The sequence below is a fragment of the Argiope bruennichi genome, chromosome 2, assembly GCF_947563725.1.
Source record: "Argiope bruennichi chromosome 2, qqArgBrue1.1, whole genome shotgun sequence".
Taxonomy (NCBI): Eukaryota; Metazoa; Arthropoda; class Arachnida; order Araneae; family Araneidae; genus Argiope; species Argiope bruennichi.
The window spans coordinates 112634180-112656261 of record NC_079152.1 but is presented as its reverse complement, the minus strand read 5'-3'; the positions used below and the strand labels follow the sequence as shown (position 1 = coordinate 112656261).

At 28.7% G+C, this 22082-nt stretch overlaps 1 protein-coding gene across 1 annotated transcript in view; it reads left to right on the top strand.

Moving 5' to 3' along the window:
* The first annotated feature begins 839 nt into the window (after positions 1-839).
* Positions 840-22082, top strand: part of LOC129961739 (neuroglobin-like) — a 70762-nt gene continuing 49519 nt past the window's right edge. Inside the window, exon 1 of the mRNA XM_056075289.1 lies at positions 840-1132. Coding sequence (XP_055931264.1) covers positions 924-1132 — 209 coding nt within the window. The 5' untranslated portion in view covers positions 840-923. The remainder of the gene's footprint in view (positions 1133-22082) is intronic.

Genomic DNA, 22082 nt, shown 5'->3' with positions numbered 1-22082 from the left:
ATTTTAAATTATATTTATGTTTATAGTGCACTAAATAAATATATTTTTAGGTTAAGATAGCATTAAAAATGTTTTTCTGAAGTTACTGTGAGTAAACATTAAAATGAAGATATTTATGACAACAATGACAAAACTACAGTAGAAAAGGTATTTATGGTAAAATATAAAATATTTTGGTTAATGCCAATTTAGAATTCCTAGTAATATAGCGTATAATTTTTAACCAATATTATAAATGACACTGTAATATGAAAATATATGAAAAAGCCGGCAAAAGAACATACCTGGTAACTTTTCCTTTTCTTTTTTTTTTTTTTTATTTCTGAATAACCCTAAACATTTTTCGTGGAATAAACTAATTTTCTTTTCTTTTTATTGAATGCTTTCGTTTCTGACTTCATGATTAATGGAGTATTCTCTTTATTTCAAACATTTGGTTCAATAAGGAACAGTTCTTACATTATTTTTTTGAAACAACTTATGTACAGAAATAATATATAACCTATCGCTTCATATTTACTTGTTTCTTTATGAAAGTCTCCCACGCGATCTAACAACAAATTTCATTCCAGAATCGAGCTGCAAAGTACCCCGAGGGAAACAACGCAGAAGTTTATTTTCCGTGTTTTGAATACTACTATGGTATCAAACACCCCGCCAAACGCACCCATAGCACTTAGAAAGCGCCCTTATACAAAAACAGAACGGGAGGAAGAAAAACAGAAACAAAAACTCTTCCCAAAACATTCGATATCCGCTCAGTCTTTTTTTAATACTTCATCTTTCCCTCCTGTTCTGTTCATTCAGATCTTCCATGGGGCATGCGCACCGAATCCCTGACTCCTCTTCCTCTCCACATCGATTTGGACCGTCGTCGGTTCTAGAGCCGGGCAGTAAACAGACGCACACACTGACTAGAGCACATGGGAGGCAGTTTGGGAAAGGCTTTGTCGGTCATCCAGAAGAAAGGGGTGGCGGAAGGGGCTGCGCCGCCACCTCTGTCGGACCCCCCAACACCTCCGGAGACGGACCCTCGCCTACCCCTGAACGCCCGGCAACTCTTTTGCATCACCAAGTCATGGAAAGGAATTGCAAGGGCCATGGAGCCCACTGGGATTACCATGTTTGTGAAGTGAGCGAAAATTATTTATATTCATAAATAATTCGAATAATTAAAAAGTTTCAATTATAAAGTCTGAAAAGCAATATAAATGCATAATTGTAAATGAGCTTACTTTTCTACATTCTTTCTCAACTATTCAATTTTATTTCTTGTTTAGCTTTAATTTTAAAAAAACAATAAAAGTAACGAAATATATTATATAAGAAATCAGTTTTATTTATCAGTTGTATTTGCTTTTTATTCCTTCGAGTTTAAAGCATGAAAAAATTTAATATGTGATAATAAATATTGAAAAGCAAATCTGGAAAAAAATATATGAGTATGTGATAACAAATATGGAAATAAAAAAAAATCTGAAAAAAAATTATATAAATATGTGATAGTAAAAATAGAGAAATAAATCTAGAAAAAAAATGTATAAATGCATAATAACAAATATGGAAGTAAAAGTAAATCTGAAAAAAATTATATAAATATGTGATAATAAATATGGAAAAGTAAATCTGGAAAAATATATAAAGATGTTATAGAAAATATGGAAGTAACATATTATTACCCAGATTGTGCATTAATTAATGTGTATGAAATTTTTTATTTACCTAAGAAAATTGATTTCTGTTTAAAATTGTTAATAGCGTATAAAATGCAAAATTTTTCACATCATAAAACTGTCAAAATTTTTCAAAATTTTAAATTTATTTTTCGCATTGTAAGTGCATATGGTCGTAAATCGAGGAGAATGAATATTTTTAAACATCCTCAGAAATATATTATATATTTTATAATATGTCAATAATATATCAATACAATATGTTCAATTATAATATGTCATATTTATTATCCGTATCCCATTTCAATTCTTCTATTTATTTACTGTAATTTTATAAACATAATTTTTTTTAATATTAAATTCATAATTTAGGATTACAAAAGATTTAAAGTTATACTAATTCATAAACTATTCTTTGAAAACCTGCAGCTAACAATTTAAAAAATGTCTACGATTTTAAGCTTCGTTTAAATTTATCTGATTGTTAGATTCACTCAAATTGTTTTTAGCATTTGTTATTCGTTGCTTCGTTTGAATATTTTATTTTATTTTTCTTATTTTGGAATTTAGTTCTGTGGCAACGGGGTGACTGCGTATAATTTAAAAAAATGTATTTCGGAATTCTTAAAGAAAATTTTGAAAAAAAATGATATTGCGAATAAAAATATCTAAAACATAAGAATTTTTCATTCTTTTTTAAGGATATCTATATGTTCTCTTTTTTTTTATATTTTATTTACGATCATTCCAGATGATGCATAAAAGAATGTAATTGATTAAATATTTCGAAAGAAAGTTTTGTTGATGCCAGCTTTCCTCCGTAATTTAGATTTATTTTTCAAATTCGAATATCAATTTAGGACTTTTAGTTAATCAAGTCAGATAATGTTTTCCTTTCACAAAAATAATAGACATAAAATATTTTTTATATGAATAACTAATGACAGGATCGTGTGTAGTTCAGTTTATAAATTGCGAAAAATATTTACACGGCTTGCATTTATTAAATTCTTTAATAATAGGAAATGAAAAGTTGTTCAGAAAACAATTCGAATTTAAAACACTTCAATAAATAATTTTCTAAGCAGTTTTTTTCATTTTGGTTCATTTTATTAGATGGCTCTTTTATTATTCATTTCTTATGTTTATACTCAAATTTCATTAGGAATTTTTTAGAAGAAGGCGGAATCTTAAAGTATTTTTCATGCTATAGTAGAAACGGGCGTTAAGAAACAATTTTAAAGCTATAAATTAAATCAGCGCTTGTATCCCTCCAAAGTAGGTCACGTGATCAAATATTAGGGCCGAGGAATTTTTCGAATGTTCTTTATCTGATCACTTTTACAACCGTAGTAATAAGAAATAAATAAAACAATAAAATTATAGAGATCTTTTTAAATAATGCAACAAATATTTACAATGCTGGAAATATTAATATATTTTAATTAAAAATTTGGAAGCTATAACAAAATTGAAAATGATTAAGATGCTGTTAAAAATTGTCTAGTAAAAGAATTTAAACATAATTTTTCATTTTTAAAGAATATCAATGGGGCATTCTTATATCACTTCATTAAGTCAATGATATACTTATTGTATTGCATGTAGCTTCATGCATTGCATGCTTCTATATTTATGATTTTTTAAAAATCTGCTTTTTAATACATTAATAAAAGCGCGATTTAAAAAAATTACTTTCATCTTTTAATCTTTAATATATTGCATAATTTAATATTATATTTGTTAAAGAATATTTTAATCAATATTTTTCTTAGGTTCATTATCATATAGCTTTCCTACATATACAGTTATATTTTAATTAATATGAATAATTGAATTGCATTAATTATTCTAATTAAAATATAAAATATAAAAAAATAATATATTGACATCAGGAATACATGATTATATAAAAATTCAGAATTCAGTAAATTATATAAATTCAGAAAATTTAGGATAGTTAAAAGGGAGTAGGTTATTTAAAATTCGATAACAAAATCCCATTTTTACAAAAAAATCAATTCAAGTTGAAAATCGAATGATTTTATTAACATTTGCTTAAAATCTTTTAATTGTGTTTTATATTAATTTTTATAAATATTTCATACTGTATCTTCCTTCCCTACTATCTCATCAGTTTTTTTCTTATCCATCTTGTAAATATTTATACTTATAGAGGTTTTGGTTTTGTACTTATAGAAGTTTGAGGTTTTTTCTCCCGGCATCTTAAAATAATTAGCAACTTCGTAACAGCGGACTCTTTTTAAAGCTGACTATTTTACATTTTCAAAATATGCAGACATAACAATTCTCCTTTTCCTTTTCCTGTTCTGTAAACATAATAATTATCTCTCCTGATTTCGACATATGTAACAGTACCAATTCTTTTTGCTCTTTTTCCGTTAAGTTTCTAAGCGACATTTGAGTTCATTGAATTCGTATACGATACAGAAAAATCAAAATATTCTTATCTCTTGTGAAGTCTCTGTCAGATACCCGAGCGCTTTATCACTGTATGACACTTCATTTTGCATGCAACAAATTCACACAGCTATTATTTGTTTTCTGTTTACTCATATATACGCCTTTGTTATTGAAGGTTAATTAGCCCTTCCGATTTCAGTTAACTTTTTTTAATGTTCATGCATAAATTGCAATTTATTGAAGGAAAAATTGTGAAGATCTTAATTAATTTGAAACTGACAGTTTTGAACATTGATAAAAACCTGACAATTTAAAAATAAAAAATCGTAATATATCACATTCTTCGGTGAAAAGGTACTAAAGCACTTTAGTGTATTTTTAGCGCCAAATGTTTTTCAACAGACTTGGTTTAGAAGTTCAGAGAGCGGGATACCAGCTCAAGTACAATCTTCAGGGACTATCCCTTCCAACTCTACCATATTATATTTGGTTGCCCTGGTTATAACTGGATTGCAAATTTATGATTTGTCTTATAAATATTTCCTTCGCCGCTTATTAGTTTAAACTGTAAAGCAAAATACTAGCTTTTGTGATTAAAAAAAAAATAGAAGCGATGCGAACCTCTTCCCGAAACGTCATTGCATGATACTGTCTAAGACTTCATTCGTCTGGCTTGATTTTTATGTAATGTAATTTACAGAAAGTGTGTTAGCTTTAAAAAAAATTCCATATTAAAATCAATGAACAGATTAGTAATACAAATAATTTTTTTTCTGGGCAGTTTCATACATAATCTAAACAACTCCAACCTCTCAAATTGAGAAATATTCGTCTTTTTTCCTGTATTTAAAGTTACCAACTGGATTATTTTTCCCCACTTCATTTTCTATGCATAATGCTTTTATTTATTTAATATGAATGAAAGATGATGATAGTTAAGAATAATTTTACATTGTTGCTGCTTTTTTACTTCAAGGCTTTTTAGTACTTTCTGACTTTTAAAAATATGTGATTCTAATGGTGAATGAGTCTTCTTAAGATATTAAAACTTCTGTCATCTCAGAGTATCAGTTTTGTTTTTATAGAATAACTTATCAGTTTCTATACAATAAAGTACTGACGGAGCAACGTATAGAAATAATTTTAAAAGCCATCAAGTTAAAATAACTTCTTTACATAAATTACTTTGACGCGATGCACATTAAGATTATGTTACGAAGAGCAAAGATTACCAATCTTGATGTCCTTGTCGTTTATTGAAAACTTTTTTTCTCTGAAAGGAAGAAAGAGTGACAGTAAAAAAATACCTTTGTAACTAGTACAAAATATTAATCTTAAAAAGTAATTTTCGGTTATAAATAAAACAATAAAGTAATAACGGCTTCTCTTTTTTTTTTAACTAAGTTTTTATATGACTAATTGCAGAGTATTATTTCCCAAAGCGGGTAATCTATATTTAATAATTTATTCTTTCCAGAAAAGCAAAATTCTTCCATAAAATATTTCTTGAAACTTCGTTCTAAAAGATTTCTATATAAATGGTAAGAGGGTGGTATCTTGCTAGAGCCTAGTTATAAAAAAAATTATTTTAAACTATTTTTTATTACGTAACACCAGTAAGATAGAATTTATTTTTTAAATCACAATTGAATATTAAAATTTGAATTGCATATCTCAAAGAATAATAAATTAATTGAAATTTAAATAGAAATATTTTTTTAAACATTTTTGTTGATGCAAAAAATTGTACTGCAATTATTTTCAATGTTTTAATCTTGAGGTCCATTGTTTCATAAATTCATCCTCAGATGGCGCCACAAGTATTGAATCAAATTTCCATTTAATTGCTCATTAAGGTTTAAAGATATTAAAATAGTATATTATCATCGAAATTATATAAGTGCACAAAATTCCGTTCCTCAAATCTACCAGGAAGTAAGTGAAAAATTAATTACAAAAATCTATCTTTGCAATCCTGAAAAAGATCAATAAAAGTCGAAATTTCTCGAGGACTGTGCTTATCTTTCTATTTGATTTTGCGAGAATTTTAGAAAGCAACCAAAAGAAAACAGAAATTTTATCACTGTCGTTAAAAGTAAAAAATTAGTAAATTTTGAAGGGTTTTTTTTTTTGATAAATTCAAGATAGTTAGAATTAATAAAACATTTACAAGACTTTTATCATGGCTTATACCAAATTGACAATTAATTGATTGCCGTACATGGCGTATTTATAAATTACCATATGACCATGTCTACAACAAGTAAGAAAAGTTCCTACTGTGCAGAAGAAGAAAAAAATCCGTCATATTCATTGATTGAACTGATTTTTAATCAATTGGCTAAATATACAATTTTGAAATTAAAATAAAAGCTAATAGTTTCGAAGGATTCAAATACAATAGTAATAAAGAGGCACTCGTTCTCCGAATTTATTATTATTAGCACGAAGATTTCAGTTCGGTATTAATCGCAATCGTTTAGATAACAATAAGTAGCTCGTGAACTTATAAAAAATTGCTGAAGCTATACTAATTGAAAAGTGGTTTTTCCTGATTTATTTACACGAGAAAAAAATGTAGACCAATCCTAAAATTTCTTTTGAAAACCATTTTCATCGAAAATTCTCAGAAATCAGTCATTTGGCGCTTCTTCACATGTTTTGTCTGAGTATTATGAGTCAATAGACTATAAAAAAAATTAATAGCATTCTTTAAAATTTCTGTTAGATCGATGACTTTAAATAAAGAAAAATTAAAACATAATAATATAAAATGGAATAACTGACAAAAAAATATGCACATCGTTTCAAATTATTACTGCGAATTGCTCTTGCTTCACAATCAATTTTCCATGCACAATTTACTGCCCAGTTGCTCGCTTTTTTAGCTGGAAAAAAAAGTTCTTTCCACCAATCATCGTTTAAATTAAGCATCTTAAACAGAGAAGTTACAGGCGTTTTCATAAAAAAAATAGAGTAATTTCATTATATCCGAAACAAGGACTTATTAGGAAACTCCCTCTCTCTCTCTCTCTTTATCTTGAAATATATGCAGAAATATTTAAGTTTTCTCAAAATTATTTCCAACTTTTACTTCTAAAAATTTATTAATATCTCTATTAATAACTCAGAGTAGTAGTAACTCAAATTATAATTAATCATAGCTAAGAAATTTAAGTAAACATATTTTGTTTAAAATTTAAAGGAGGAACTGTTGAAAAGATTTTATTAGGTAGAGTAATTCGATTTGATTCTGGTAAATCTGAAAAAGAAGATAAGCATACCAAATAAAAACTATTTTTACATATGTACATATTCTTTTGCATGAGTCAGGACGTAAAATTTTCTCCGTTGAGTGAGAAGAATGAAAAATAATTTAAAGTAGTCCTTATTTACAAAAGAGGCGTATTAAAAACGATGTGCACATACCGACATCCGTAATGCACCTCATAACGTTGAATTATATTTTGGTAACAAAATTCAAATAAACCAGGACACATGCTGTTGATTAAAAAGAAATTTAACCAAAAGGTCGTCTCACGAAGTTATTAAAGTTCATACATAAAACTTTTGTAAAATATTCTTTAGACGTTTGAAAATCCTGATGATCAGATGAAAGTCTCGTTCTTGAAAAGCCATATAATTGAAAAAGTACCCTCTGGTATTTTCGAAACATATTAGTTGAAATCTAACACAAAAAGCACATCTGCTAGATTATTACTATGAATTGCCCTATATATATTAAATACGGTTTGTCATCAAAACCTTTTTGTGTGATTCCATCCCACTTTATGTTAGATTTGAATAATGACGTCGTGTTTCTTTCAACTCATTTGATGCAATTAGTGTACTCTAGTATATTGTTCTTATTGTTCTTATGTTCAAAAATTTTGTTTCGACAAGTCTGGCCTGCATTTTCAATCCATCGGTACCTTTTTGAATCACCCTGTATATTTTCAAATGTTAACTAAACTTTATGATACAAGAACTTTAAATACTTCACCATACTCTATACATGTATGATAGCTTATAGTAATGTAATGCGAAGATGGCAGATAATTAATAATGCCTTTCCTTCTGATGGCCCGCAAATTATGTGTTTGTGAAATTTCAAAAATATATTTTTTCAAATTATTTTGATGAGCTATAAATTATATTTTCAACTACCCTTTTAAAGCATTAAAAGAATGGAAATTGTTTGAAAGAAATATAGCGGATTTAGAATACATTATGATTACGAGCTTCTCTGAAAAAAAATTTCCTCGTTTTCCCAATTTTCTTTAAGTGCATGATATATCATTTGAATTCTTTTAAAGAATTCCTTTTAAGCTTTAAGGAACCGTATTTATTTTCAAAGTGAAGACAGAAAAATGAAAATGATACAGCAGTCTGATTTAATTGAGTGAAGCTTTTAAAATGGTATTCTGTTTTGTTTTTTCCCATCTCTGAAGAACACAGTACTGAAAATTCATGTCTAACCATTTCCACAAATTTTTTATAATCTGAGAATAGATAAAATATATTCTGGAATATTTTAATGTGCTTTCAACAGTAGTATCGTGTTAAGCTTTACTCGTAACTCCGTAAATTGAAACGATGTAATGTTTTATTGCAAAAGAGAAAGAATAGCAGACAATGTAGATGAGGAAAGCCGTTACGTAAAGTTTCAGCTTCCCCGGGAGGAACGATCATAACAAGTCTATTATTTAACATTACAATTTGATTACTTTTTTAAAGTCTGATTTTAAAAAATTAGCAGGCCAGCGGGCAAGAAAAATATGTTGCCAAAATTTCAGAAGAATGAGAAAAAATGATTTCCAACATTAAATTTTTTGTTTAAAATGGAACTTTAATTATTTTCCTTCCAAAAGAAAGATTTATTCCTAAAAACACGAATAATTTTTTTTTAATTCCTGTTTGTTGACAAATATTTTTTCATTTCCATACCAATCTATAATTACTAAAGATTATCTTTTTCCTTGGCATTTTTCTAAATATTTATTTTATTAGAGAATTCCATTCTTGATTTTCATAAAATAAAATATGCATAAGAAATAACTTCAGATATTTTTCATATAAAATAAAGGACCTAATATTTTGCAGCATTGAATATTTTAAAAATATATTTGGAAACTTAATTTAAAATGAAAACATCTGTATCTGATGTTAAAAACTTGTCGGTCAAAACGAAATTTGGAAAAATCTGCTGAGGTTTGTTTTGTTTTTTCCCTCTAAATTTTTATCTCTGCATGCTATATCAACTAAAAATTCCTCTGAAAGTTCGTGCTAACAATAATTACCATGTAAAAAAATGAATTATTTTTATTCTTTTTTAATTAATTTATTTTCACCATTAACAAACGAAAAAAACATGGATAATTAAATTATTAATTAACTCTAGAATACTTCATAAAAATATTGTTTTGTGATTTAAATGAGATCATCTTTAAGTAATGGTGAATTTAGATATTTTGATTCCCAAAACAATGTGCAGTATGACGCCTGATTATTAATAAACTGATTAAGTTTATTAATAATCAGGCGTCTAACAAGTTAATTTCACGCCTTAACAACTTTTATTTTATTTTAAATGTATATTTTTATTTAATTAATTTTGTGTAAATATATTTATTTTAATTTATGGAGACAAATTCCCAGTGTTTATAAATATTCTAATAACTAAGTGGACGAAATGAAACATGTAGGAATCATGGTAAAGTGTTAATATATCTTAATGAAAAATAATAATACATCCTAAATGATATATTGAAATCTATAGGAATCATACATGATAAAGTATAAACGTATTCTAATGTCTTATCATTCATAGAATTGGTAATTTTCTGCAAACCTATTTATTTGGCAACTTTAAAAGATAAATTATTTAACCTATCGACCTGAGACTCCCCTCTAAGCCTAGAGCCTCTAGACATCTAGACTAATCGAAAAGCCGTCACTTTCTCAGGAAAAAACCATAAACATTATCATTGCTACATCGATTTGAGAAAGTCAGATAGAAATAAATAACCAAATTTGTTTCTTTTCATACAAAAGATACATCGCTTAAGGCGAATAAATTTTTTTAAAAAAATTCCACTCTACTGTAATTAAAATTGAAGGAATCGGAAGTTTTGGACATTATTATTTTGGAGGATTTTAGACCATTTCAATGACCACCTAAAGGAAGATTCACCAATCAATGCGTGCAGTTTCCTTTTCTGTTGATTCATTTCGAATTTGCTCTGAAATAATGAAAAATAAAGTTTTATTGATTGCAGAAACATAAAATACTTTTATTACGTCATTCAGAGCATTTTATCAATTGAAATTATGTACTTATCTCTAACGGTTTATAAATTAGCAACTGCCCCACGATTGGAAAAAAATCGCATATTTTATTAAATTCATTGTTAACTTACACAGAAACAACACTTTCATTATGAAATAGACTTCAGTATGAAGTACAATAATAGACCTCAGTATGAAGTTGACTAAAACTTCAACGTTAATGAAATAGCCAGTAAACTTCCCAATTTTTAGAGAAACTCGATCCCTGCTTATAGAGGAAGAAATTCAGTTTTTCTCCTGAAGTTTTTCTCCTCCCAACTGAGCTACAACTTATTGTAATGTCTTGGGATATGGAAGAGTACAAGACCGTTTCCATGAGCTTTTAAACATTTTTTTATTCTGTATGAATGCAGGCAGTCCACTTGGGCAAGGCTAATAGATACAGATACTTAGATCAAAATGCTAAAAAAGAAAATTAATCCAGCTAAACGCTAATGGAAACCATCAACATGGAGGAATCCCACCAAGCATTGACTATGCTCTTTTCCACTCTCTCTTTTTCGTTCGCTTGATCTCTGTGTTCTATTTTTTTCTCTTTGTCAGATGATATAATTGTTACAACATCCAAATTTCATTTTATTGGAATGCCAGTTGGATATGGATCATTTAGCTATTTCTTTGGTTGTCCTTGCCTAGGATTAATATTTGTCTATTTTAACCAGTTCTAAACTCGGATCAATTAATTTAGCCTAAGATTAGTTTAATTATATTAGTATCCTACTTTAAAGTAAAAAAAAAAAACAATTTGGAAAAGGACTCTTCATTTAGAACTATAATCAATTGACAAGGATAGCGCTTTATCCAGCTTTTTCCACACTTCCCGAATTGGAGAGTAATGATGTCAGTTTTAAAGTGTGTTTGAAACATATAGTACATGACTAAACTCTATTGAAAACGAATTTCGAACTTGGACACCAAACCTAAAATTTGCCATTAGATTATCACAGCTAGAGACAGTCTTACTAAAGAAGCTCTTATAGATTTATATTTACAATAAATTTCTAATATTAAACTTCTTTCATTTCTTTTGCTATTCATTTTCTTCATAGATGTTAAAGAAATATAGCATCTATTGTAAAGATAAGAAAACTTTTTTTTGTTTTTGCATTCTAAACATTGATAAATATCTTTCACGGAACTGCCGGCTCATAAGCTAGTAATTCACTAATATTGGATTAGCAATAATACTTTCATTTTCTGAGGGAAAACAACAGAAATGCTCTTTCCATTTATTTAACCTCGACCGGATTAGTGTCTGCAGAGAAGCGAATTGCTTTCTGCTTAAAATTTAATATCGATTTTCGCTCAATATCTATTTATACATGGATAAAATAACAATGTAAGAAATAAAAACTCAGTTCATTTTAGAAGAGAAAACTGTGCGAGCGATATCCATTCCACTTGCATATTGTGGCTTCTGTTGGATTAAAGTAATAAGTAAAAGTATATAATATTCATCCCCTGAATACTCAACCTAGATATAATTTACTTGTAATACACCTTTTACACACAAAGCGTCATATCAAGGTTCCCACAAAGCGTCATTCCTCTTATGAGAGCTATTCAGTTATAATTTATTTTCATCTGGAGACGCTAAAGAGTTCTCTAAAATTACATCAGTTTCTCTAAGACCATTCACAGTCTTAAGTGCAGATCTAAACGCAATGTATTATGGCATAAGATTGGGTTATACTTTTTTTATCTGAATTTGTTGCCCCTTTATGTTATGGAGAGATTACCTGTTTTGTAGTAACTTTGTTTCCAATTTGCTGGCGATGACAAATTATGTTCTCAAACATGCTTACTTTAAATATAAAATTGATTTTGAGAAAATTAATTAATTTTTAATCAGGTTGTTATTTAATAATCTTCTAAAATTATGACATCGTTTTGTTAATGTAAATATTTTTAAATAATTGATTCATTTTTGATAATATCGTTATATTAAAGTTTCATAAAATTGTGTTCGATATTTCTGAAATTAGAATAAAAAACAATTTTTGAGACAGTTGCAATTGGCATTGTGGAAAGCTTTATGGACAAGTTACTGTTTTTATATGATAAATTTAATTTGCTCATATTCCCATAAGTGTTTTCAAACGGCAATATCTTTTTATTTTACTATACAATTGTTTTTTGGTAATTAATACTTCGGTAATACTTTTCGGTAAAATATGGTTCAATAATATCCCCAAAAGTCTACATTTTTTTGTCATAATGGAACAATAAAAAAAAGTATAATGGTGATGTTAATTGATAAAAAAGTAGGATAATATTTTTAAAAATATAATTTTTTTGTAATATTCTGGTATTAAAATTTAATAGAATTTCAGCTAAATAAATCAAAATGCTTAATATTTTTATTATTATAATATAAAAACAATTTTAATTGATTAATATTAATTAAAAATTATTTATTATATTGAATTAATATAAAAGTATTTTTTAAATAGGGTAAAAAAATAGAGATTAATACATAGAAAAGTAATGAATCAAATATTATTATTATTATTATTTTTGTAATTCCGAAATTTTTAACTGAACTATATTAACATTAAACACTTTTACAAAACACTTTGTTACAATTTAATAACCAATAAAATCCACTTCAATAACAGAAATAATTTCTTCGCAATTGTAGCTTTAAAGGAAAAATGATAAACAAAAAAATTAAATTATTGTGCTATATTTTCTTATTCTTCTATCGATTAAATATGAAACTTAAAAAGAACATAGCGATACTTGATAAAATATTCATTTTTAAACAATTTTCTAATATTTTCCGAATTATTGCTTGTCAATATCTAACTGCTAATAAAACTTTTTTTAATTAATATATTAATTAATAGAATTATAAACAAGTAAGTTTCTAAATTAATAAATATTTCTTCAAGGATTTAAAATTATTTTCTCCGTGACTTAGACGAGTCCAACAAATATCAATTTGAATAATGCAGGAATAAACTTTCTATTAACAGAACTTATAAATAGAGCCAAAATATCACTCATTGAAATATTTTTATATATTCTTTATATATTATCCTGATTTAGCTCAACCATTGCGCACTTACTACGGCTATAAATACAAGGGTCTATTAGTGAAAGCATTAGAAAGCTCCTGAACTAGTTTGTGATCAGAGAGTCATCATTAAATTATTCAATTTGCTAACCCTCTAAATACGGCCATCTAAATTGGAGAGGGTAAGCTATAGAATGAATTCGTGTACTCTGCAATTGTTTCCAAAGTGATAAGGGACTCGGTGGAAATCATGTTAATAAATGATATTATTATTACATGTTTTTTTACTGATTTTAGTATATTATTTCTGTTTTTCAGGTGGAAAAACAAAATGTTTAAATCAATGAATGCATAATTATTTAAAATAAAAATCTACTAAAATGTAAATTAACGACATTATTTTACCATTTATTTATGTTTCGTAGTATTCTTCATTTTGAGAAATGCGTAGACTGATTGATTAATGAATATTGCAAACAAGTTAGCCAATCACTTGAGTAACGGACGTCTCACAGATAATCATACTTTGTATATGTTTACAAAACAACATTTTATAGTCATCTCTTTAGCCACTTTAGGAGAATTGAGCAAATAAAAGTGGAATTCATAAAGGTTAACAGCAGTATCCAGCAAACGAGGAGGTAAATTGAAACGAATAGTGAACACAGAATGTATAATATGGATTTTGATGCATCAATGGAGGGGGGGGGGTCTTTCTGGAACGAATTTTTAACATTTTCATCAAACATAAACAACAGTAAATCCATACTTTTTGCGGGTTATTTAATTTAAGTTCTTTATATTTTCAAATGTGCTTTCCTAAATTTTGACTATAAAAACACCAATGAGGGCAATATATTTTGTGATATAATAAACAAAATGAAAAGGTTTATTAAAACAAACCTTTATTAACATATTGAGATTTGCTATTTTTAATTTTTACGCATTTCTTTTATTTTTAGTCCTTAATATATGTTATTATTATAAATATTACGGAATTTTATAATTAATTTTTTTTTAATTAGGTGACAAGTACCATTATTCGTATTAACAAATACTGTGGATTATTAAAATACCTATTTCTCAGCCATCAGCAAGAAAATGAACTTGTGCAAAATAAAAATTTGCTTCAATCAAGAAAAAGAAATGAAAGGATTAAAATAGTGTATGGTAATCGAGAATGCACTGTTATATTAAAGGACAAAACTATAGCAAATTAAGAAGTCAGCAGACAATCGATCATGAAATTAAACAGTTAGAAATATGAAAACAACTCAAGATATATAAAAATGTATAAAAAATGAAATGCCTAGAATTATATTCTCCAAAAAAAGCAAATAATTCCTATTCTAATATCTCATTCATATAAAAAATTATATAATTTCTCATTTTTATCCTGAATTTTCAATTCGTAATTTCAATGCATTCAATTTGCGATTTAAAAAACGGTTTGTGTCAAATCAGTTGGCGGTTGTTGAAGAATTCTGATATTATTTATATCTTTTGAAAGCACTTTTTTAATACATCATCAATGGGTTTATGAATGTGAAAACAAAAGTTTATTTGTATTTAAAATATTTTTGCACGGCAGTCACAGAAATATTAGTTTAGAACTCCTTTAACTTTAACTGAGAACCATAGCTTTAAAAATATTGCTTGCAATGAGGCGAATGAAAATGAATTTTCCAAATAAAATCTAGAAAAATAAAGACAAATTCATCTTTTTATAAATAAATTTTATTTTAATCTCCAATAATTAAATTTAATAATAATTAACTTAATAAAAAGTTTAATAAAGTTAATAAAAAGTTTAGCTCAAATAATTAATTTTTAAATAAAGGTTTTTTTATTAAATATACATGGTGTTTCAGAACTTCTAAGAGGGATAGGGTACATCCTGACAACTCGAAATCATATAGCAATGCAGGGTCGGAAATGCTTTCCTGAAGCGGTGTTGTACACAGAAGCACCATAAAGAACAGAGACCATAAATGAGAAATCGTTTTAATAATACATGAAAAGAAGCAAAAGGTACATGGATTAAAGTAAATGTTCGAAGTTTCTTCCACGGGCTACAATGCACGCCTCACGTCTCCGACGCATGGACATCCGAACATTCTGGAATACTCCAAGCATATCTCGAATCTCTTCGGCAGCTACTGCGATTCTTGCAGCGAGCTCCTCAGCAGTGTGAACAGAAGTGTCATAAACTAGTGATTTCATATCACCCCAGAAATAAAAATCAAGACATGATAAGTCGGGTGACCGAGCAGGCCAACGCACGGGACTCCCACGTCCGATCCACCGTTGACCAAATGTGACATCCAGGTAGTTACGAACATCTCCGCTATAATGAGCAGGGGCTCCATCGTGTTGGAACCACGTTGTCTGTTGCGTCAATACAAAAATCTGTTCATCTCTCAAAAGTTGTGGCAAAATGGGCTCTGCAGAAAGAGCAAATACGTAGGTCTGGTTAGACGACCCGGTAACAGGTAAGGTCCGATGAGGTGATCTCCCACAATACGACCCATACATTGACCGAAAATCGATTCTGCGCTGTACGACGTGTAATTCTGCAATCGTGTAATCATCCATCCTACTAACTTGGCGTTCTTGTGCGAAATGAAGATTCCCTGCACGAAAGCTCGGACTTTTCGCAAAACGCCATCTACCGCGTCAGGAAAGCATTTCTGGCTGCCCATGGGTATATGATTTTGGTTCGTCAGGATGTACCCTATCCCTCTTAGAAGTTCTGAAACAGTTCACTGAAACACCCTGTATTATGTTTCAAAATGTGTTACTGAATGTTTTAAATTAGCTCAAGGAGTACGATTCTCTTTCATGACCAAAATTAATATTTGGTTTCACATCTATTCTTTGCATTTATCATATATTATAAAAATTAAATAAACTTTATTCAATCAAGCATAAATTACGAAGCTCTATTTTTTTTAAATTTCGATTCAACACACGCTGGATCCCGGGATCCCAACTGAAGGGAGAAATTATTGGATAAAATCTAAAAATAGATAAATAAAACTAATTTTTAAATGCTGAGACCATGAAATGACTGATTTTAAAGTTATATTATTTCATGCAAGAAGAGATGAAGAACCATAAATTATATATTTTGCTATAATTTTAGCTCTTTTCTTTGAAATAGATTTACATATTGGCTAGCTCATGCGCAGTAAAAAATTAGAAAAAGAAATTTTTCTGTAGCTAACTTCTGAAATCTTAACTCTGCTTAAGCATTTTTAATGTTAATTCAATATTATTAAACTAATATAAATAATAATACAGGACTTTTTTTTATCAAATTCAGAATAAATATAGGACATTCATTCGATCGGAAACAAAGACTTGAAACTAGGAACTTCACACTAAGTCTAGAATTAATCGTTATTACACTCTTAAGATCTCATAAATCTAGAGAAAATATTCGAAAATTAAGAAAGCTCTTTCAACGCATATGCACATTTCCGTCCGTGTTGTGAGTATATATAAATATCAAGCTCATTGTATTATATAACGGGATCAGTAATATTGTGTGTGTGTGTGTGCGTGTGTGTGTGTGTGTGTGTGCGTGCGTGTGTGTTTATCCGTGTGTGTGTGTACTTAAGTCGTTTCTCCAGATTCTTTATTCCTTATCAAACCATGGTTAATTTTATTTTTCGAAGTTTGAAGGGAACATTCTCGTGAATTTAAAAGAAACGCAAACCCTAGTACCAATGTACCTCATTCAAATATATAAACGAAATTGGGAAAGTTTCTCCCCTCCATTTCCTTTTGAATTCTACAAAAGACTTTTATTTGCAACCTGTGATTAAAAATGCTTATGCTCATGCGTTAAGCATCCTAAAGCTTTCGATTGCCTTAAATAAAAATAAAGAAACGAAGGTTTTTATACATACCTATTAAAATTTTACAGAACTTCAGTTTTTATTTTTAAAAGATGGAAACTGTGCTGCTCAGAATTCCATAAGGAAATTCTATACTCTCTATTTTGCATTTGGATGCATGCAATATGCAACCACACAATTTTTTGGATATAAAGTTCAGAATTTTATATCATATCTAAATGAGTGTTGTTGCTGTATAAAAACCGTGTGGATTGTGATTGACAGAAAAGTGTCTTCATATATTTTTTCTAAAAAATCATTAAAATAAGATTAACAAAGATATTAACTTCCTGTTGTTGTTTTTTTTATTCAATAAATAAAATATTATTTTCAAATAAAGAGAGCACTAATTGGCATGCAATCAGTTCATAGTGTAATTCATTTGTCTTAATATGTTTTCACGAAAAAAATTTGAGTCTGTAACCTAAATACATTTCGGATTATGTACAACCGAAATCCATCTTCAAGATCGATACATAATTATGTCAGTCTCTATAGAATAATTGTGTCCAGTTGTAGATGGTCATTTAATTGTTTAATATCGTCCGTCTTCGAATTATGATAGAATCAATTGGCTTACATGAATGCATCGAATACATGACACTAATTTAATTTTGTAATCTATAGCATGTCTTGCAAGAGGAGAGGCATCGGACAGTTTGCTGCTAGGTGTTGACATAAATAGTTATTTCTGTCTTGTGACTTTGGTATCATGTCAAGGGATTCGTTTGAGCTCAAAGTTGTATTTTAGTAACTACAAGACGTCAACGAAGAATTTTAAGATTATTTAATTTATGGTTCAACAACTTTTATTTTAATATGAATTTTTAAATGTTTGCTGAAATGCCACTTAGAATTTGAAGTTGGTTTAAACAAGAAAAGCAGCGCAAAAATAAGTCGGGGGGAAGAACCTAAAAACAAATACTGGTTACCCGTCACTTTTCCACGGCAGCTTCTAAAACTTTATTTGCAGTTATGAATTTTTTATGAGAATTCTTGTCCTTTTATGTCATATTTAAAATTTCAAAAAATGCACGCATTTATTCACAGAAATCTGAAGAAATAACTTTACCGAGAGTTATAAAATTTCAGACTCAAAATATTAAAAACTTCATTTTCTTAAAAGCTTTTCTAGAGCAACCCATTTTTATTTCTGCCTCTCATCATCTAGAAGACAAGTAAAGTTAATAAAGAACTAAGTGAGTTAACTGTCAATAATACTTTAACGTACAGAACAAATTTCATTACAACCATTAAGGATCGATCTGTGACGTTGACACTTGAAACAATCCAATTAGAAATGTCAAGAACAGAACGATTAAATTTTTTGTTAAATTGAGCAGAGATTTTATGAAACTGCCAATTATTGGAACATATGTGAAGGAATAGGAGCATTTGTAAAAAAATCTTTTTTTCGCCGCTTTCGAGAAGTTATAAAAAGTTTTAAAGAAGCAGAAATATTAATTTATATCAAATTGTGCTAAAAGATAATAAACATTTGTACGCAAAATATAATTAGGATGTGATATTGGATAAACAACTTAGTTACTTTGAGATAAATAGTTGCTGAATCCATCTAAACATGCAAAATTTTTTGTTTGATTATATTGATATTTTATGAATTATCCGAAGAAACAGTCATAAATTTTTATTTAATGAAACATTTTCTTTATATTTTAAATATTAATTTATGCGCTTTAAATTAATACTTAATTTTTTACTGTAAAATATTTTTTTCATGTGAGAGCATGATGTTGTTTTGGTTTGAGATTTTAGAAGCCACAAGAAGGGCGGACAGAAAATTGGTGATTTATCATTTTTGAGGCATCAATTTTTCGCCTTTAGGGTTATTAGAAAATGATAAAGAAGGTTGTAACAATTGGCGTCTTATCACCAACAAAAAGTTACATGTACCCGATTCTCTTGCCTGGCCAATAAGGGGCAGGGTCATAAGAAGTTATCGCTCGAAGAATATATATATACATATATATATATTCAATTTTTCAAGCTGGTACAAAAAGTTCTGAACAATTTTGGGGTGGGGAAGTCATACCACTGACTCTCCGACCCGCCCGAAGGCACACGGATAAAGAATACTGAATGACCGGACCGCCGCAATAGCAACATTGGCGGGAACTGTGGTTGAGTCGTAAGAACCATCACCGACCACGGTACAACCCTTCCCGAAAGCAGTACGTCCCGTCATCGATATAGGAGGGACCAGGTCCCCCACTTCTTTCTGTACCCACCAGGTTGGCGAGATCCAACCACCATACCGGAAGCATCTCATCCTCATTTCGAAGTGCCCCCGGGGGGTTGAGATGGGGGGGGGGGACCATAGCTTTTTCTGAAAGATAACAATTGCCCAATACGGTAGTCACACAATCATTCCAAATCAATTTAAACTGGGTTTTCTCAAAAAAAAAAAAAAAAAAAAAAAAATCTGGCCACGAAATAAAGTCTTGGAGCTCAAACAATTTTCCGATGAAAAAAGACCATGTTTTTCTAAATATCGACTCATATGTAATCTGATAGTCACGTGATTGTTTCAAAACGGTTTAAACTTGTTAATGACTTCAAAAATAATAATGTTCTCACATAATAACTCTTGATTTTTTTTTAAATATTTTTATTCTAATCTTCATGCATTTATCACCCTGCCTGAGATCGCTACAAACTGACAGTTGAAGTACAGGTTGATAAATTGATAGTTTGATGATATTTTGTCTGAAAGATTTGTATAAACACTACAGAAGCGAAAAGGAAATTGGTGGAAATTCATGGTTAAAATACAAAGAGTGCACTAAAAATTGTTTGCAACTTATTAACTATAATATTTTGAATATTGTTCTAAATTTGCTTAAATACTGCATTTGTTTTTTTTTCTATTATTATAATTACTTTAAGGACACTTTATCCAATTTGCGCTGTGTATCACGCCTTATTTTATAAGTATATTCATTTTCCTTTTCTTAAATTGGTTTCCTACCTGTTTTATGAAAATTATTTCCTTTGTAAATTAAGTAACCCAGGAAAGAACGAGAAGGAAAAAAAATTAATGTTTTGTTACGCATTTTTTAATTATTTTTAATGCAGCTTTAAATTAAAATGACATATATATAGCAAAATGAAATTGTTAATACGGAATGAATTTGTCGCAAATGATAATCTTGGTGTTAAGAAATATTCAAATGACAGCTGACTTTTTTCAAAAAGTATTTGAAACATTATAGAAAAAAAAACTGCTTATAATTTTTATAGCATTTCAAAATTACGCGTGTAAGAAAGTTATATTAAATTATCCTGTTCGACACAGTTATCTTTATATTATTAAAAAATTAATAAATTAATAATTTTTAAACCTCAATATTCTGTCTAATAAATTACCATAACAAATCCTTCGAATATCTGTATTGCAATCTGAATTATGTTCGAATACCTTTTCCGCGAAACTGTTCGTAGTTTAAATATATGGCTGTCATTTGAAGCTTTTCATCTCTCTCTATTCAAAAGTGCGAAACTAACGTTTTCTAAGTTCTAGATAATTGTGCTTCAATAAATCTTCCACGATTTAATCAAAGGCCTGTTGGACGGAATCCTGTTGAGCTGGGATTTCGAATGAATGCTTTACTAAACTTTTCGAATCTCTTTGCAAGAGAGATTTATATTTGCTTTGAGAAGAATTTGAAATTCTATTTAAATTTTGTCTTCCTGACATTCCAGTAGATGTTGACTTTCGTTTCTCACATGATGCAATGAACCATTAAAATTCTCTTACTGACTATCTATATGAAGTATTTTTAAGAGAAACTTTTGAGGTATTGAATATTATAAATTAATTTATGTTCAGACAGATGTTATATTTATTTAATGTTTGAAGTATTTATTGAAAATAAATTGGATTTTAAGGGAAAGTTATGTTTTGAAAAATGAAACACATTTTCAGAAATTGTATTCATTTTAATCACATTTCTTCACTCTTTAAAATATCTTTGACCAAATCTGAACAATGTCTATAAACTAATCACTAAATTTATAGATATTTAATTGTGGAATTCCTTTTAGATTAAAAGTATGTGTAAACAATTTTCATCAATGCATGCAGTAGTTTCAGAGAATTCAATTGCCGCAAGCGGCAAAAATGGAAAACTTTATTTTATTTTCATTTATTTAATGTCACTATTTAAAGAAAAGCAGAGTGGTAGATGAATTAAATTTTTCAACTCGATGGTTTTTAACCTTTGCCCATTGTTAATAACAGAAAGAAGTGGTATTACAAATACAGGCCCTAATGCATTGGAAATCTGCCATGTACTCTTACTTTCTCGTATACGTACCTCATGGCCAACAGTGCCTAATACATGGGAATCAGCCATATATTTTTACTTTCTCGTGTGCATAGTATAGAGAAAGCATAGTAATAGTCAAAAAATTCGAACTCGAGATCTTGATGAATCTACACATTTTATGCCTCCCGGAGTTCGAAAAACACCTTTTTAGAAAATGTCTGTCTGTCTCTCTGCGACAAAGATAACTCAAAAACGCTTTGGGCTAGACGTGTAAAAATTGGTTTATGGTCCTTACACCAAATTTGCCTATTTCTGTCAAATTTAGAGTAAAATCTGTTCAGAGAAAGTCCGTCTGTTCGAATTTGATGTAAGACGATAACTACAAAACAAAGAAAGCTAGATAAATAAAACACAGATTTAACATCTA